General features: G+C 36.8%; 1 protein-coding gene across 2 annotated transcripts; it reads left to right on the top strand.

Annotated features, from left to right (window-relative positions):
• The first annotated feature begins 2,586 nt into the window (after positions 1-2,586).
• Positions 2,587-17,289, top strand: LOC105213067 (titin homolog). Of its 2 annotated transcripts, XM_054226933.1 has the most exons (7): positions 2,587-2,918; positions 4,420-4,766; positions 13,114-13,245; positions 13,317-16,216; positions 16,283-16,669; positions 16,732-16,848; positions 17,006-17,289. In XM_054226933.1, exons 2-7 carry the CDS (start codon positions 4,623-4,625, stop codon positions 17,010-17,012), a joined length of 3,687 nt encoding a protein of 1,228 aa, XP_054082908.1. In that variant the 5' UTR covers positions 2,587-2,918; positions 4,420-4,622; the 3' UTR covers positions 17,013-17,289. The 2 variants fall into 2 exon arrangements, with proteins under 2 accessions (XP_054082908.1, XP_054082909.1); XM_054226934.1 differs by lacking the exon at positions 4,420-4,766.
• Positions 17,290-17,548: the final 259 nt, after the last annotated feature.

The following is a 17,548-nucleotide window of genomic DNA, read 5'->3' as shown; positions in this document are numbered from 1 at the left end:
ATGTATGCACAAACACACACACCTAGTTGCCTACGTAAAAGTCGACGTGCATCTGTATTGGCACGCATACATGCACATAAATGCGCTGGCGAAAACTGGCTGACAAATGTGACGCACACACTTGCAAAGTTCGGCGATTTGAGGCACCAACACTAAAGCAAGCGACGGTATGCGACTACTGTACAGTGTGTTAGTTTGGGTTTTTTGAAGGAAAATTGAACGAAATTTTTTAAAGAAATTCCTTTTAATTTTTACTGTTTCTCAAACGAAATAAAACTTTTCTAATAAATGTATTTATGACTTTCTTATATTTGTACTCTTTAAGTGTAAAGAAATGGCGTCAAAAACTATCAAAATTAATAAAATCTCATAAGGAATGTAATTTATTTCTGGGGAAATTCTTCATCAACTTATTTGCCCTTCTTGGACCTTTTCCTATCGTATAATTATTAATGTTATTACACCAATTTAAATAATTTTCCACAAACTTGATAACACAAAGAAAATGCTCACAAAGTTCTACCACTAAATGTTTGAAGGTTAGTATTTCCTTGAGAGTAATAATATACAATTTAATATACTAATAAATAAGGAAATACTTCAATGTCGACTCGTAAGAGCGGCAGCTATTTGCAGTGGAAAGCTTCTATACAGCTGGAAGGTAAGAATTTAATATATCTTATTAAAAATAAAACAAAAATTAGCTTTTTAACACATTTTTAATACTTTGCAATAAATTGTCACATTAAAATTTCAAAACTGAAGCATATTAAGCAGTTATTTATTTAAAAAAAAAAATACTTTAAAAAATTTAAATATTTTTAATATCGAAATATTATTGGGAGGATGGATTTGAACTTATTTTAATACAGTCATAACTATTCAGTTTCACTAAAATAATACAGTAGAACTTCCCTTACTCACCATAATCCACAAAAAAACTTCGATTTAAAGAGACTTCGAGTTAAAGAGGATTCCATTAAAACATACAATTTTTCAAAAAACTGTAAAATATTGATTTATACACAGTTTCATTTATTTACATCGCATAATATTTTATTTAAATACTTTAAAACGCGTATTGTCTAATATTGTTTGCTGTATTATAGTTTGCTTTTGTTTGTCTCTAGGCGTTTGTATCCCATGCCTTTGTTACAAGATTTATGCAATCCATAAGTGTAATATCATATTTTGTGTTCGCCTCCATACGATAAAGAGGGATTATTTTAAAATTCTGCCTCGATAGTGAAGTTTTAAATTTTGTACTATGACCTGATCGAAAAGTTTGATTTATGGAAGGAAATTTGTATGAAATTTTACTTCTTTGTCATTTCAAGAGTTCGAATTATGGAGAACTTCGAGTTAGGGAAGTTTGAATTATGGAAGGAAATTTGTATGAAATTTGATTTCTAAACGCTTTTGCCAATTCAAAAGTTCGAGTTATGGAGATCTCCGAGTTATAGAAGTTCCACTGTAAAACAAAACATTCAGCCAACTAGAAAATGTATTAGAGAATGCCTGCATACAACGTACAAAAATCGAACTTCTTACCATCGAAATGATACTGAGAAGAACATAAGCGGAAATATTGTATTAAAAATTTATAAATCATAAATCTTAACTTATAAACGTAAAAGCGAATATTTTTAGAACTTTTGTCGAATAAAGAAAAAATTTCGATACATTTTGGCTCTTTTCTTGTAAACAACTTAATCAATATTTCTTTTTGCAAATATGTTTTTTTTATACCATTCTTTACCATATTAATTTCAATTATTGATTGATAATTTTTTACTAAAATATCGCTTTCGTTTATGAAACGATTCATGGTATTAATTGTTTATTCTCTCATGTTTAGAAACACTGCATAACTCTGGCTACATTTTATCGCCGAAATTATTTCCTATTCTCAAACCAATAAGAGAGTAAAATTAATGAGATTCATATAAAAATTAACATTGCATACCCTTATCCTACATATTAAAAAAACTTTTCTCTTATTTCCACCTTACCATCATATTTAAAACTTTCAAATACTTTCATAAGTCTTACCTTTAACACTACAATATGAAATAAAAACTCAAAAACTAGTATATAATTACAAAAATATTTTTTTTTTATATAGTTGTACACAATATTATAGTTGACATAATATTATTACTTCATTGGAGATTAAATAATAACATAAATACAATATATTTCTCTTCCCACCCACCCACAAATAAATCCATTAAATAATATTTAAAATTTCAAGGATCTCGCATAATGACAAAATTATTCCATAAATTTTCCCAATTCGTCACACTGTACAGCGTCAGCCTGCTGAATTGTGCGCCAGTGTGCGTGCGGCGAGTTGGCCGCCTGCGTCTGTATTGGTGACAATAGTCGCGCCTCGCTCGCATACACCACAGCCGCGCACACACGAACACACTCGTATGTGTGCGAATGTATGTGCACGCCGTCTGCGCTGGTGTGTGGGCATGTAAAAATCGGTGAGCATGCCTTGTTGGTGTGCGTGCCAACTGCTGAGACCGAAGCGAACGTATGTGTTGTGCTCGTCGCTTTCGAGTTCAGTTCTCGTTTGTACTTGGTGGCGCGCGCGAGTGTGTGTTTCTGGTCAGAGGAAAACTTTTTGAAGGAAAACCAACTGAAATGCAAATACTTTTTTGTAAATATGAGAATTGTGCGCAGTCAGCGTACTAATACCGTTACGCAGCTTAGCTTTGGCATAAACATAAACATAACGCAGGAATACAAATTGCACTGTCGCACGCCAAGTGAAAGTTAAAGAAACAACAGTTAAACCACTGCTGGCTGGTGGCGCTCAATCGAGAAGCCCACTGGTGGCTGGTGCTGCGGTCGCCGCTGCATTGGACGGCAGCGCATACAAGTGTATGTTTGTACGACTACGACTACGAGTACGTGAGTTCGTGTGTTTATTTGTGTGGTTATGGTGCGTTTAGTGGCAACAGCTGCCGCTAGATGGCGCTCACCGTCGCTGTGTTTGTGCTTTAATAGGCGGCTAACGAAGTCGCGCTGACGTTGGTTGGTGCGCCGTTTACAGCCACAGCAACAACAACAACAACAGCGTTGTGCGTGTTAATCGGAATGCGTTTTCTCGCGTGTGTTTTGATCAAATTCAATGGCTCTAAGAGCCACCACCAATTTTCTACTTCGTAATGTTGATAGAACAAGTGTGCTGTGTTGTTGTTCTTGCTGTTTACTACGACGCTGCGTAGCGCTTGGCGCATATTTGCAATTCACTCGCTTCTAGCCTGAACTGTGTGCTTTGCGTTTCCACGAATGCCTGCATTGGCGCTGACGTCTGTAACACAGCGTTGCAAACGCAACGGTACACCACTCGCAAAGCGCCGCCTTCGTTAATTTTAATAGAAAAAAATAGCGCTCGCGTCCATTTCAATCAAATTGCCATAAATCAGCAAAAAAAAAAAAAGAGAAAAAAAAATGAAAAATTCTGTGCGCATAACAACAACAACAACACGATAGCAGCTACATCTAAGCAACGGCACATCAAGTGTAATGCGAACAACAACAACAAAAAGCAAACACGCATACGAAAATGTCGTACAAAAACAACAAAGCAAAGCAAAAAAGCGCGTTTGCCTTCTACGAACGCTGGCAGCGCTGCTTCGCTGTGCTTGGCTCGTGTTATGCTGTGTTTTTGTTGTTTTTATTGTGTTTTGTTTTCGACAAACTCGCAAAAGCTATGCTGCAATATCTGTTGCCTCTGCTCTTTTCGTTGGTAGCGTCAGCTGTGTTGTTGTTGTTATTGTTTTTTTTTTCTTTTGCGTGTTTCGCGTTTTTCTGTTGTTTTTTTAGCGGAGAATTGTTGGTTTATTGTCGGTGTAAGCGCTAACTAGAACTGGTGTGTGTGTTCTGTGTGCTGTAATTGGCCGCTGATTAGAAAATAAAGAAAAGAAAAATGTGCGGTGTTGGAAATTCAGTATTCATACAGTGGCTGCAAACATGTCAATATTTTAATTTGAGAAAAATAAACTTTTTTTATTGAAATAAATGTTTTTTTTTTTAAGTGAATATTCGCTGAAGATATCAAGATAAAATATTAAGCTAATTTTTAGACTCAAATAAATTAATATAAAGCCAAAAAGCGTGAAATAAATTATAAAAAAATATCAAAATACATATTAAATAAAAATAGTTATTTTTTTTTTTTAATAATATGATTGGAAAATGTTAAGTCGGTTATAGGCCGGTTATTTTAAATCAATAAAAAAATATTTTTTATCCAACAATGTTTACACTGGCAGAAATGTAAACAGGAAAAAAACTTCAATCAAGGTTGTCAAAAGACACAAAATAATTTGATTTATTTTTTGGTTTACTGAAATAATCAAATCGAATATTAAAAAAAATTATATTTTTATAATTTATTTGCAGAAAAATGTGTAAATTTTATTGCAAATTGATTGCATGAAAACTTGAAAACTTCAAGACCCTAAAAAATTCTCAGTTAAAAAATTGCAAGAGTATTTAGTAAAATAGAAAAGTGAAACTAAAAATTTTAGTGCACTAAAAAGTGACAGTCAAATATACTAAATCATTTCAAAAGAAACAATAAAAAACCAACAACAAGAGCAAAAATGGAAAATCCATCATCAACATTCGAATATTTGTGTCGTGTGTGTGCGGCCAACACGAAAGGCAAAAATTCGGTGGCCGAATGTGTTTATATATTGAAAACGCCAGCGTTAAAGGATAAAATCGAGCGATATCTGTATTTGACGGTAAGCACGACTGTTTTTTGATACACATATACCTGCTAGCTAGTGAATATGTTTCACTTTTAAATAAATATTTAATAAATAATTGTGTTATGCAAACACGGATCGCGAAAAATCGTGGAAAAAATGTAAATAACACATATATACATATATGTGTGTTGCTGCCGATATGTGTGTGTGTATGTATCCGCGAAGAGAGAGATGAATGTGTGCGTGAGAATTGCTCTCTGCGGCTCTTTTTTGTGTTTGTAGTTAGTTGCCTGTAGTGGAATTTTGCGAATGTGTGTTGGTCTTTTTTCTTCTAATTAGATCGATCAGTTGTCATAGTATTGGTTGTTATGAGGTCAGGATAATGGACCAACCAGTCTAATAAGCAAAAAACGAGCAAAGAGTGAAATTATTCGCCTTGAGACTTTTCTGGCTTTCAAATTCTTGTAAACTTAGCCTGATTCCACACTATAATATCATGTTTGATATCTCTTCCCAAATATCTTATCTTACTTCGCTTATGAGACAGTTAAAAATTCCAAATTCCAAAAAAGTCTAGAAATGTTTGGAACAACCACGGATACATGCGTCCTTACTTAAGGGAAGGAAGTAGAGGACAGCATAAAGAAATCTATGTCTAATGTCCGTAAACAGCCAAATCCATTGGTAGTGCCTTGGGGCATTACTGTAATCTAACCCACTTGAAAATAAAAGGTGTACCTACCAGCCTACTAAAGAGCAACGTACTATCAAAACAGCTCAGTCACATTCTTAAGCTTATCTAGCTTTAAATAGATTTAAGATTTTGTTACTTATTGTTAGGTTTTAAGGAACTCATCCCATGGGATTGGCTCCAAAAATAGGTTTTTTTTTCATAAATTCCTTTCTTAAGAAGTCCAGAAAATGGTAGTAATGTGATTTATAGAAATTCGAAGTCGTTTTAAAGACAAAGCAGTTAGAAGAAGTAGCTGTTGAGCTGAGAGCGGGCTGAGTTGACAGTTGGATACTTTGAACGCTGTTTTCAGACTGTCCTCCATCGCATCTCAAAAACGGCTTGACCGAATGACTTGAAATTTGTAGTGAGCAATCTATTATCAATAAAAAATTCCCGAAATTTAATTTTTATAGCAAAATACGCAATATTCTTAATTTTTTTTTTTAATTCTCTCAAAAGTCCAATTTTTCATGTATTTAAGCTTAAACCTTATTTTTTTTGTTTTCGTTAAGCCAATTAGTGTGGGAAGTGCGACCCTATTTTTTAAGGCGGGGGTGTTAAGAACGCTGTAACTCATGTTCTACCCAATATTTTTAGTTTACAATTTATATTTACACTGTCGAAATAAATGATAATAAACTTAAAGCTCTATCTATTAGGTCTACAACTTTGCTTCCGTCGTTTACCAATAGATGTCTCTAAGGTCAAGCACTGGTCGATTAAATCTTTTTATATCGATCTTGGACATTTGTGCCAACGTTAACCCAACAAAATATTTGTAGAGATCTGTTTGCATCCCATACTTATTCTCAACTGAAAATATCACTTTTTGAGCCGAATTCTCGATATTTGCACGGAATACGCATGCTGCCAGAAAGATGGTCAAAAGTAGTAGACCAATAATAACATTTTTGTAACCGTTTTTATACAAAAAAGGCGGAAGCAAGGTTGGAGACCTAATAAATTAAAAAATTCCTAAAAAACAGACCGTCACATGGATTGACCCCGTTAAACGAGCAGATCCAAAAATAAAGAAATACGAAAAAAATCGGCAAAATCGGTTAATATACATACAAGTTAGTATCCATATTCATGTAACAAAATTGTTAAAAATGCTGAAAGTACCTATGAAGAATAATGTCAAAAATTAAAGCTATATACTACGGAGATGTCTTCTTTAAATTCGGGGAGAAATTAATATTTTACAAATTAATTACTCAATTTAAAATTTGGTCCTTAACAAGGTAAAAAGTTCTCCCGACTGAGTCGTTATATACAGTAGAATCCGGATATAACGACCTTCAAGGGATATTACATATGTATGTATATTATTCGGATATTTACATATGTATGTAATTATGTATTATAAGTGCGAAAGTTTGATTTTCCTATTTAGGTAAATAAAACATGTTGTAGGAATCAGTTACATATGTTTATTTTAATTATTCTTATATGTACACAAATAAGTAGTACAAACCAAATTACAAACATAGGTACGTAATGTACTGTAATACTGTCACTAACGTAGGAAATCTGTTATTTGGGTTTGCTTTTGACAGACTTTTGTTCGGTAGTAAGAACTTCGGACAGCATTGTGAATTCGTGACATCATTGTTTTCATATGGTCATCATCAAAGTTAGTCTAAACGTAAACTCAGTTAACGCTGAAATATTAAAAATTGCAGCAACACATGAAGCCAGGTTGCTAATGCATTGTAACGAAGAAGTAGTCATGTTAACTTCTAGAGATGGACCACCAAGACGACTCAAACGCATAAAACCCAGCGATCTTTTAAACTAGCCAATACTCTCAGAGTATTTTTGTAATTTTGTAATATTTTATATCATACTCAAGTTGCTTGTTAGTCTTTCTTTTGTAAATATTTTAGAACTAGTTGCAATGTAAAATAAACAAAAAAAAAAAAAAAAAAATCAAAGTTAGTCTGAACAAATACATTAAGCGTTTCCGCAGCCTTCAGAGCTTCAGATATACTCAAGGTTGGATAAAACTCTGGTTCGTCATCATCACCGTCGCTATCTTTGCTATTCGCATCGTCGGCGATGATATTATCCACAATGTTTTCATCAGACGGATCTTCACAAGTGGCGACAGCATCATCGACACGCGCGTATTGTTTAAAGTCCTCGTTTGTTTTGGGTAACTGATGCTTATCAATAGCCTTCGCCCAAATGCTCAGCGGTACGTCGTCTTCTTCGTTAAAATCATCTGAAGTTATGGTACATTCTACATTGCTTCGGACAAAACCAGCATGTTTGTAACAGTTAAAAATTGTTCCTTGCTTGAGTTGAGTCCAGGCACCTTGAATCATTAGAATAGCGTCAAGAACAGTGATTTTCGTGCACTCAACACTACTGCATCCGCCATCTAGAAACTGGATCATTTTTAAAATAAGGTTTTTACGAAAATGTGCTTTCAAAGGTCGAATTATCCCTTGATCCATGGGTTGCAACACTGATGTCGTGTTTGGAGGCAGAAATACTAGAGTTATGCTTTTCAAGTCTGCAATATGGGGATGTGCAGGACAGTTGTCAACTAACAGCAGGATTTTCTTATTCTTTTTCATAAGTTCACGATCTCATGCGCGTGCCCATTTGGTAAAAATGTTACCAGTCATCCAGGCTTTTCGATTGCTCTCATAATCCACTGGCAAATGCCGTACATTTTTAAAACATCTGGGACGTTGAGATTTCCCGATTACGAGAAGTTTTTTTTTAGCTGTGCCACTCATGTTGGCTGCCACCATCACTGTTATTCGCTTCTTTGATAATTTTCCTCCTGTACATTTTTCACCTTTAAATTTCAACGTCTTGTCTGGGGTTAATTTATAAAACAACCCGGTCTCATCTGCATTAAAAATTTCATCATCACTAAATTGAGCACGTAGAGTAGGCCAAACTTTTTCTAACCAATCGTGTACATCACTCTGTTGTACTGACAAAGACTCGCCAACAATCTTTCCACTGACGATGTTGTGTCTTACTTTAAAACGGTTTATCCAACTCATGGAACATATGAAATTTTGCATGTCTAACTGTCTAGCAAAAAAATTTGCTTTCTCTTGTAGCAGAGGTCCATTAAGAGGTATTCCCCGATCGCGCTGAAGCTTAAACCACTGTAACAATGCCTTATCCAATTGCTCATGATTAGAAATTCTTACACGTTTGCTTTTCAAAACATTGGCAATAAATAGCGGCTCGATCCTGTATTTATTCTTCTTTATTGTTGATATTGTAGAATGAGATACGCCAAATTCTTTTGCGAGGGTCGCGTTTGATTCACCAGCTTCTAATCTGTGTAATATTGCACTCTTTTCTTCAATTGAAAAACACATTCTCTTCAAAGAACTCATTTTATTTTATTTTTTGAACTTGTCATAAAAAGTGACAAACACTAACTGTGACGCGTGCCAATAAGGAGAATTGAACGGTGAAGCGCGTCGTTTTAAACGGACGAATTATCGTAAAAAGTGTCGCTATAGACGGTTTGTCGTTCAAACCGGAGTCGCACTAAACGGTTACATTTTCTCAGAATCTAACTATTAAACCAAACTTGAGTAAATAATATCGACGCTAAAAACGGTTAGTCGTTATAAGCGACGTCGTTATAAATGAATTCTACTGCAGTTAAAGTCAGGTCACAAGCCTACCTACTCTTATACAGATCTTCATTATTATGATTTGTGTTTTAAAACGGGAAGATTATGAAATCATTCTCTATAACGGCAGTATAGTATACACATCATAAAAGAAAGGGAAAATTTGTATAGGAAATTGATTAGACTCAGACCTAGAACTTATTTAAAGTTGTCTGTGTTGTTGTATATGTATATGTATGTAATGACTTTGATTCGTAAGGACACAAAGAACACCATTAAAGTGTTGTTTTCTCCAATAGAGCAACAATTAAAGCGAAATTTTTGCATTTGTGTGAAATTGAAATGAATTTTATGGTGTGAAATAAATTGAATGAACGAGTAGATAACAAAAAGAGAATTCACACTGCAAGTCACACTCATGTGACTAAACACAGAAAATCGCAGCGAAAAGCATTACCCAAGAAAATGTTGATAAAAATAAAATCGACAACAACAATAACAAAAACAACACAATCAGCTGAAATAACTTGTGTGATATACACATTCTTAGACTCACATTTATAGGCACAAACACACACACACACACGCAAGTGGAGGTTATGCAGCTGCGCGAGTGTGTGTAAATCTCGTTTGACTGCACCGACACAAGCGCACATAAAACTTGTAATGAAAAATTAATAAAAAGTAAAAAATAATAACAAAAAAGTGGCGCGAGCTGCTGGCGATAGTCGCAAAATTTTATATACATTTGTGTATGTATGTATAGATGTGTGTGGCTGTATGTTGGTGTAATGTGTGGGCTTGAAGCTTGATGAAATGAAAGCAGTAGGGGAAATAAAAAAAAAAATAAAATAAAAAAGTAGAACACTTAAAATCTTAGAGTCAAGCATTAGAACTTTGTTTTTTTTTTATAAAAAAATATTATTTACTGTTATTTTCTGCCACTAGTGTTATTACTATGTGTTTTAAACTGTCCGAAAACAGAACTTCACCACGCACACATGAAAACCAAATTAGTCACAAACGCACATACACTCATACAAACACATGAGAGACAAGTAGAGAAGCGAAAAGCGTGAATTCACTGGAAAAAGGCAATAAAACTGTTCACACAAACACTACTGTTATTACATTACTGTTATTTATGTTTGTATGTATGTATCTGAATATGCAGGTGTTTTATTATTGTTTGAAAAATTTCATGTCTGACGCTAGGCAACGTTGTGTAATACACGCGCTGTGGCACTAGAAAATTTTTTTTTATTTTATTTTATTTACAATAAAGCTTTCAGAAGGTACAGGTGTGTTTGTTGTAGTGAATATGTATAGCCACACATAGTTATGCGTGAGATTTCTCGTTTTGTTCGTATGTAGCAACTATCGGTAGTCAAATTGAATCATAAAACTGTGGAAATATCTAGCATAATAAGCTTCTTTGGATCCGTGTAGTTGACTTTTTTCTAAAAAGGTAAAGAAATACTTTCAACGGTATCTTAACTTATGCTTCTCAAGCAGTCTCATATACAGATTTTGCCTAGTTTTGGGCGCAGGGTACTAAATTCAGAAGAATATTTACAAAGCTTATTAAGGGTTTACATGGGTTTCGTGGTTCAAAAAATCGATTTTTGGATTTTTGGCTTATTAATTTCTACAACATCTCAAGAATATTGTCCTAAATTCTCATGTCGATCCGAATAATAGTTTCGGAGATACAGCCTTTGGAAGGTGTGCGCTTCTAGTCAGGTCAAATTATTGTTACTCAAAACTTTAAATGCGTTTTTCTCGGAACCGTGTTTTCAAAGTCGGTTGTAAAATTTGCTCGAAAACTTCACAACCGATCTTGATGAAAGGTGTTCGTGTTACAATTTACTCGTGCTTGAACGAAGGAAGGAATATTTTATTTTTTTTTTTCAATTACAACTATTAAAAAAAAAAAAATGTCAAGCAAATTTGACCGAAATTTTTATTTTTGGAAAGTCTGCCACAATTCCAATTTTTAATTTCTTTCTCTTTCCTTCGTTCTTCAAGCACGAGTTTTTGGTCTTATTTAAAGCACTTATTTTATTCATTTTGGATGATCCTGTCAGAAGTTATGCTGACAATGCGGACGCACCTTTTTTCCGAGGGGTCAGCGGAAATGACGTCATGGAGGAGTTTTAATTTTTTTTTTTTGAAATTTCAGAAATTATTCTATAAATATGTAAATATCAATAAGACAGAAAAAAGTTTGAATTAAATAAATAATTTTTACATGGAAAAAAATATTGAAAATAAGCCTTTTTTACCCGACAAAACCGACGTAACCCCTTAAGGCACTTTTCTATAGTTAAAATCAGCTATAGAAATCTTCTCATTGCTATTTATGTACCCCGTATTTTTATGAAATTACATGGACCATTTAATGGTTAGACCTAAAAACAACTTGGAAGATTAGGATATGTAAAAGGGATATAGGTCAAGAAGTTTTACCGAATTGACTTCGAATTTATTTCAATCAAGGTCTGGTCCTTATGAATAAAATTTAATCTGCGACCAGACGAAAGATGGCTCTCACAACACATTCAATGGGATGACCAAGAATTTAGCTTTATTATAAAGATAAGAATTTGCCATTATGCTTTAAAAATAATTGCGGGCAAGTGATCAACACGGCTGGCCGAGAGGTCCAATTTTCGACTAATTTTTGCAGCAATCGGAGCCGTATTGGGCCAAGCAATAAACGTTGTTTTGGAGTAAGTCTGTTCATTAAGAAAGGGCAAAATAAATTGAGTATAAATCGAGTGATAGCAGCCAGAAAGACCAACTCATTTGCCTCATTGAAAACCACACGTCTCAAAAATCCGTTAGATAAGGATCCATAAAAGGGCATTGACATATGTATGTTGGTTAACCAAACTGACTTCACTTTCCATTCAACCAGAGACTGGTCTTCATTTTTTTTAAATTTTGAGGAAATATGGGTTTCATCACCTACATTATATACATAGAATCCACAGCAACAAAATTCTGGTTCAAACACTGAAGAAAGTGCCGACAATTGTTCTGCAATTGACTAGTGCTGTCAAGTTCCACAGTTCAGTTCTAAGATAAGCTAGCAGTTAGCTTGACTTTGAAATTTTATATGTATTCATGCATATTCGAATATATGTAGATATGTATATTTGCCAATACGAAGAAGCTTCTCCTTATATGCGCTTTAGTATGTATGTATGTGTTACTATATATTTGTTCAATACATTCTCAATGAAAACAGGTTAGCAGCGTTCAAATGTTGCACAACAAAATCTTTGTTGTTTCTCTCTCCTTATATGTAAGTAGCTACTTAGAAGCTCAAAATTGGCATTCACCAACAATGTTGCACTTTTGCAATGTCAATGTCAACACTGCTCTTTTTTTATTACAAAATTCACGCATAGTGTCTAATTTTACGACTTCAAGTGATGAGAGAGTGTGATGAGCGAGCACTTTGTACAGCTTATTCATACATATTAACACACATGTAAGATCACAGAGATACGGTTCAAATATACAAACATTTCTAAAAAAATCTCGAAGATTTGCGACTTCTTACATAAGAAATTCGTTGAAGAATCGCTTAATTATAACAAAAATGATAATAATGACAAGTAAGGAATGAATAAATTAGAGCCTAATTTTACGGACTTTAGCAGATTAAGAAATCAAATTTTAACACTTATAGGGGAAGGTATAGGTCATCCCTAAGTTAAGTTATACCACAGTTAATACAGATTGACCGATATGGACGTTATTCAGAAAACAAAGGTGGACAGGACAGTTTAGTTTAGTAGAGAGGCCTTAAATAAGATATAGATCGGATTTCAAGCATTTTTGAGAAGGATCTAATTCATATAGGGACCTGACAGTGCTTGAGATATTGAAAGATGTAAAGGATCACTAGCTTTAAGCAAAAGTTATACACTAATTTACGAACGAACTTAAATTCTATTAACTTTTTGTCGGAAAATTTAAAAGAATCTCCTAACCGACTAATCCAAATTTGTATTTTCAGATTGCCGAAGAGGATATTCTACCGAAAGTGTTATGCAAGGCCTGTTTCCGCCAAGTGGAGGCTACTGCATCCTTATCAAAGATCGCCAAACACACACAAAAGGTTTTTCGTGATTTCATTTTCAATACAAAGGTGTGTCTCCACAACAAGATATTACAAAATCCCGCATACGCTTACTAAATACCTGTATTTTATGATTTCAGTCGTGTCTACAAGCTGAGAGCAGTGAAAGCAGCACACCCACTGCCAGAGCACCCGCATCCAAATCTCCAAAAGAATGTGCATCTACAGCGCATGTTCCGGAGCGTCCAAAACCGAAGGAGCGAGAGAAGTCGGTTGTGCAGAACGCTGAATCCACGCCACCAGCCACACTGCCCGCATCGTCGACATGTGCCCACAAGGATGAGGTCGTGGTAAATGTCTCTGTCAACGATCCATTGACACGTGAGACACAGCACAAGATGATAACAGCATCGCGCCGTCAAAATTCGCTGGATGCGCGCTTCACGCCGAAATCTATTGCACAACGTGGCTTTGCCAGCACGCCGAAGCAGACAGAGGGTGCAGCCGGCACCAAGAAGCCAACAACATCGGGTGTCATAAATTTCTTCCCCAATCGACAACAGCAGGTGACGACTGTCACAAGTGGTGGTTATGTAATTGGTTGTGCGCCTGAAAGTATACCTTCAAATAAAGCTGCAGCCGAGCAGTCGATCTCGAACGCAAATATTTTGCAGCAAAAGCGTAAAAATCTGAAGAATGCGTTGAACAACATCAAAGCGGTTAATGCTGGACAAGTTTCGCTTCTGAAGGTCTCACAAAAACTCGGTCAAACTACACAAAGCAGTCAACCACAACCGAAAGCCATCGAGCCGCCAACTTTGTTGGTTGAAGATGATGTGCCGGCAGAGCCGCTACCAGAAAAGATGATAATTGCTGCAACAAAACAACAAAAACATCAAGTACAAGCTGCACCTCAGCTCACTCCACATATCGAGCCAATTTCCGAAATGCAATCAGAGCCAACCGATTTGTCACAATCAGCCAGACCCAGTATACCCGATGACATATTGCTCGGTAAAGTGATCAAAGACGGTGATCTGCTGAAACTCATTTTGAAAGCACTCAAATGGCCGGTGAATAAACACACAATGGAGACACAATTGGAACGCTTGCGCAACTCACGCTTTGCAACCATTATGGCTGATCCGAATCTGCTGCAGGACGCCGATCTGACACAAATAATGGGACCCTATTTGGGTCCTGTCTTGCAGGCGGCACAAATGTTGCAACAACAACAAGTGGCCGCTTCTGCTGCTGCGGCGGCCGCTGCCACTAAAGAAACTGAGCTGCAAGTGGCTGGCATAACCACAGCGCTGCCGTACAAGCTGCCGGCAGAGACGTCAGTGCAGTTGGTGCCAGCTAGCCCAGAAGAAGAAGCGGAAGTAACAGACGTCACACCGAAGACCAGCGCATCGAGTCAATCACTGAAACGCGATGCGGAAATTGCTAATATGAAATTGGCACCACCCAAAAAGGTACGCAAGGTGTCGGCACGTGGACGCAGTGCGTCGATATTTAACAGCGATGAGTACGCTGCACTGAATTCTACTCTCACATCGCAGTATTTAAGTTCCAAGTCGAGTCCCGACATCCATGTCGATCTAGATCCAGCGGCACTATTTACACATTTGGGCATGCTAAGAGGACTCAGCGCGACCAGCTCGAATGATGCACTGCTGGCACTGCTACAAAGGCAACGCGCCGCTTTAACTCGTTTGCAACACCCTCAGTCTCAACCACAGCCCAGACGCCAGCGTAGCAACTCTATTATTACAGTGCCCGCCAGTGGAAGTGACTTTGTTTTCGATACAGATGACATCATATTGATGGAACCGGATGATTGTACTGAAAGCACGACAACAAACTCTCTAAATAACGGAGACGGCAACACTGCGAGTTCCTCGAATGTGTCACAAACCGAATCCGTCACATTCCCAGTGCCACAACAGGTATCCAAACCAATGATAACACGTCCAATTATAAAGCGTCGCAAAACCGTTATACAGGCATCACCTGCGCGTATGAATCTTGCCATAAACACAAAAGACATAACACCGGTTTCATCCACACCAAGTGAGAGTGTATCCTCCACTGGCACAACAATCAAATTGGTGGCGGCCTCCTCAAACATATCACTGCAAACAGCCGCGCCGCCTAAGAGGCCCACCAAAGCACAATCGCTCGACAGCCTCAACACAATTGCCACACAATTCCCATCCAACGTCATCACAATTGGCACGCAAGTGCCGTCAAACACAACCAATGTGACCGAAGTCGTGCCAACCGCAATTGTAACTAAAGCAACGGAGACTATCACGACGGCTACGGCAACTGCGGCAACCAGTGTCTCCTCGCTGCCCGCAAACAATGCGTCTACCACCAACAACACCACGAATGCCCTTGCAGCCGAAAGAACGACTACGCGTAACAGTAACGTGGCTAAAAAGCAAACTTCGAGCAAATCTGCGCTTGGTCAGCAACTACTGGAGGCGATCGGTTTGCAGAAGGTCCCAGCGGAGAACAAAGACGTCGCTGTAGTGTCAGCAACTGCACCAGGACCGCGTGGTTCTGTGCAGCAGATACGCAGCGCCTTGAAAAAATCCTTGCAGAAAGCTCAAGAACAACAACAGCAACGCAGCAAAAAAGCGCCGTCCGCAGCCGGTACTGAGGATTCTTCGGAAAAGACGGTAAACGTTGTTAAGGAGGTAGTAGTGCAACCACGCGCAAAGCACGCGTCTAACACATCAACCGGTCCGTTAGATGTGGAGGAGGAGATCAACAAAATCACATTGGTGTTGCAGAGCAAATCCAAGGACGATAAAAAAATCGAAGAGGCAGACAAGCGCTTGACCGCAGCGGCGCCAAGCAGAATTCCCGGAATCAGAAGAAAACTTATGCCGCCAACACGCAACCGAAAGTCGACAGTTACACTCGTGGCGGATGAAATAGTCGATCTCATCGACGACGAAGAACACCAAGATGCGGCCGAGGGAAAGTGTGTCGGCAAAAATAAGGACAAGGACAAGGATAAGGATATACTGTAAGTAAAATGCAACTAAACACAATTACAGATAATAAAATGCCTGTTTGTCATTTCTCATTGCAGCGCCTCAAATGCGGAACAGGAAGAAACGGATGTCTACTTAACAGCCACATCCTTAACATCAGTGCAGCGCCTTCCCAAAGCTGATGTTAAAGATGCGAAGAGTGTGTCACCAACGCGTAAGCGTGGCAGAAAATTGAAAGAGGACATTGACTTAGCACAAGAAGAAGAAGACGACGAGGATGACGACAAGCCGTTGAAGCCCAAAACTGAAAAGAACGCCGGCGCTAAGCAGGAAGCTGAGCCGCGTAACAGTACGCCAGCGCCACGTCAACGCAGTCGGCCACCGCCGGCGAATGGACGCAAAGCGCCGAGTGAACGCGACTTCGAAAAGGAAAGCGACGATACAGCGAGCGTCAAAAACGACACTGAGAGTATCAACAGCTCAATGTAAGATTGGATTTAACGAAATATTTTGTTTGAAAGTGATTGAATAACCGTTATTTTTTCAGTCTCAGCACACGGCCATCACGCGTCAGCAAAACGATGTCGAAATATTACAAGGGTCCAGATAAGTCGCCCGGAACAACGCGTAGGACACCAGTTTCAACGCGCAGCACCAGAGTGAGGTGAGAAACTAAAGAGACTACTAATTTATTAACTGTTCAAAAGAGCGGAGTGTTGATACGAACTGCTGAGAGTCTTCCAGTTCTTTCTATGATTAGAAATTTTTCCAAATTTTCTTTTAAATAAATGAAAAAAAAATACATTTTTTTAATTTTTCAGAAACTAAGCCAGAGCAAACCAGTTTTTGTGTGCAACACAAATTGGAGCTTGGGCGCCCCTTATCAGCAGCAGTGAATTATTCTTATATTAAGCGGAATTCCACAAAATGCGCTGTATAAACATATAATATTTATGTTACGTCATTTTTATGTATTTTTTCTTGTGTATAAAAACCTATTCTTATATAAAGCTTATTTCTTTTTAACTGTATGTACATACTGTCGAGTTATGTATAAATATAAAATATTATATTTAATAAAAGTTGATAAATTCTTAGTGAAATATTCAAAATATGTTCACAATCAAAGATTTACTGAATCTAGAAATCAAAAGTGTGAGAATGCATTTACTTGGAAGTACTTTCAGTTGATTTTTTAGTTTAAAAATATGAATATCCATGTATATATGGTAATAATATTTATCTCATATGCTAATTTTGGTATAAAAAATATATTTTAGTTTTTTTTTGTTTAATAATTATAAAATTATAACAACTTCTATGATATCCTTAATGAATTATTTACACTTAAACTTATTTAACAC

The sequence above is a fragment of the Zeugodacus cucurbitae genome, chromosome 3 (assembly GCF_028554725.1).
Source record: "Zeugodacus cucurbitae isolate PBARC_wt_2022May chromosome 3, idZeuCucr1.2, whole genome shotgun sequence".
NCBI lineage: Eukaryota > Metazoa > Arthropoda > Insecta > Diptera > Tephritidae > Zeugodacus > Zeugodacus cucurbitae.
This window is presented reverse-complemented; position numbering and strand designations above follow the sequence as displayed.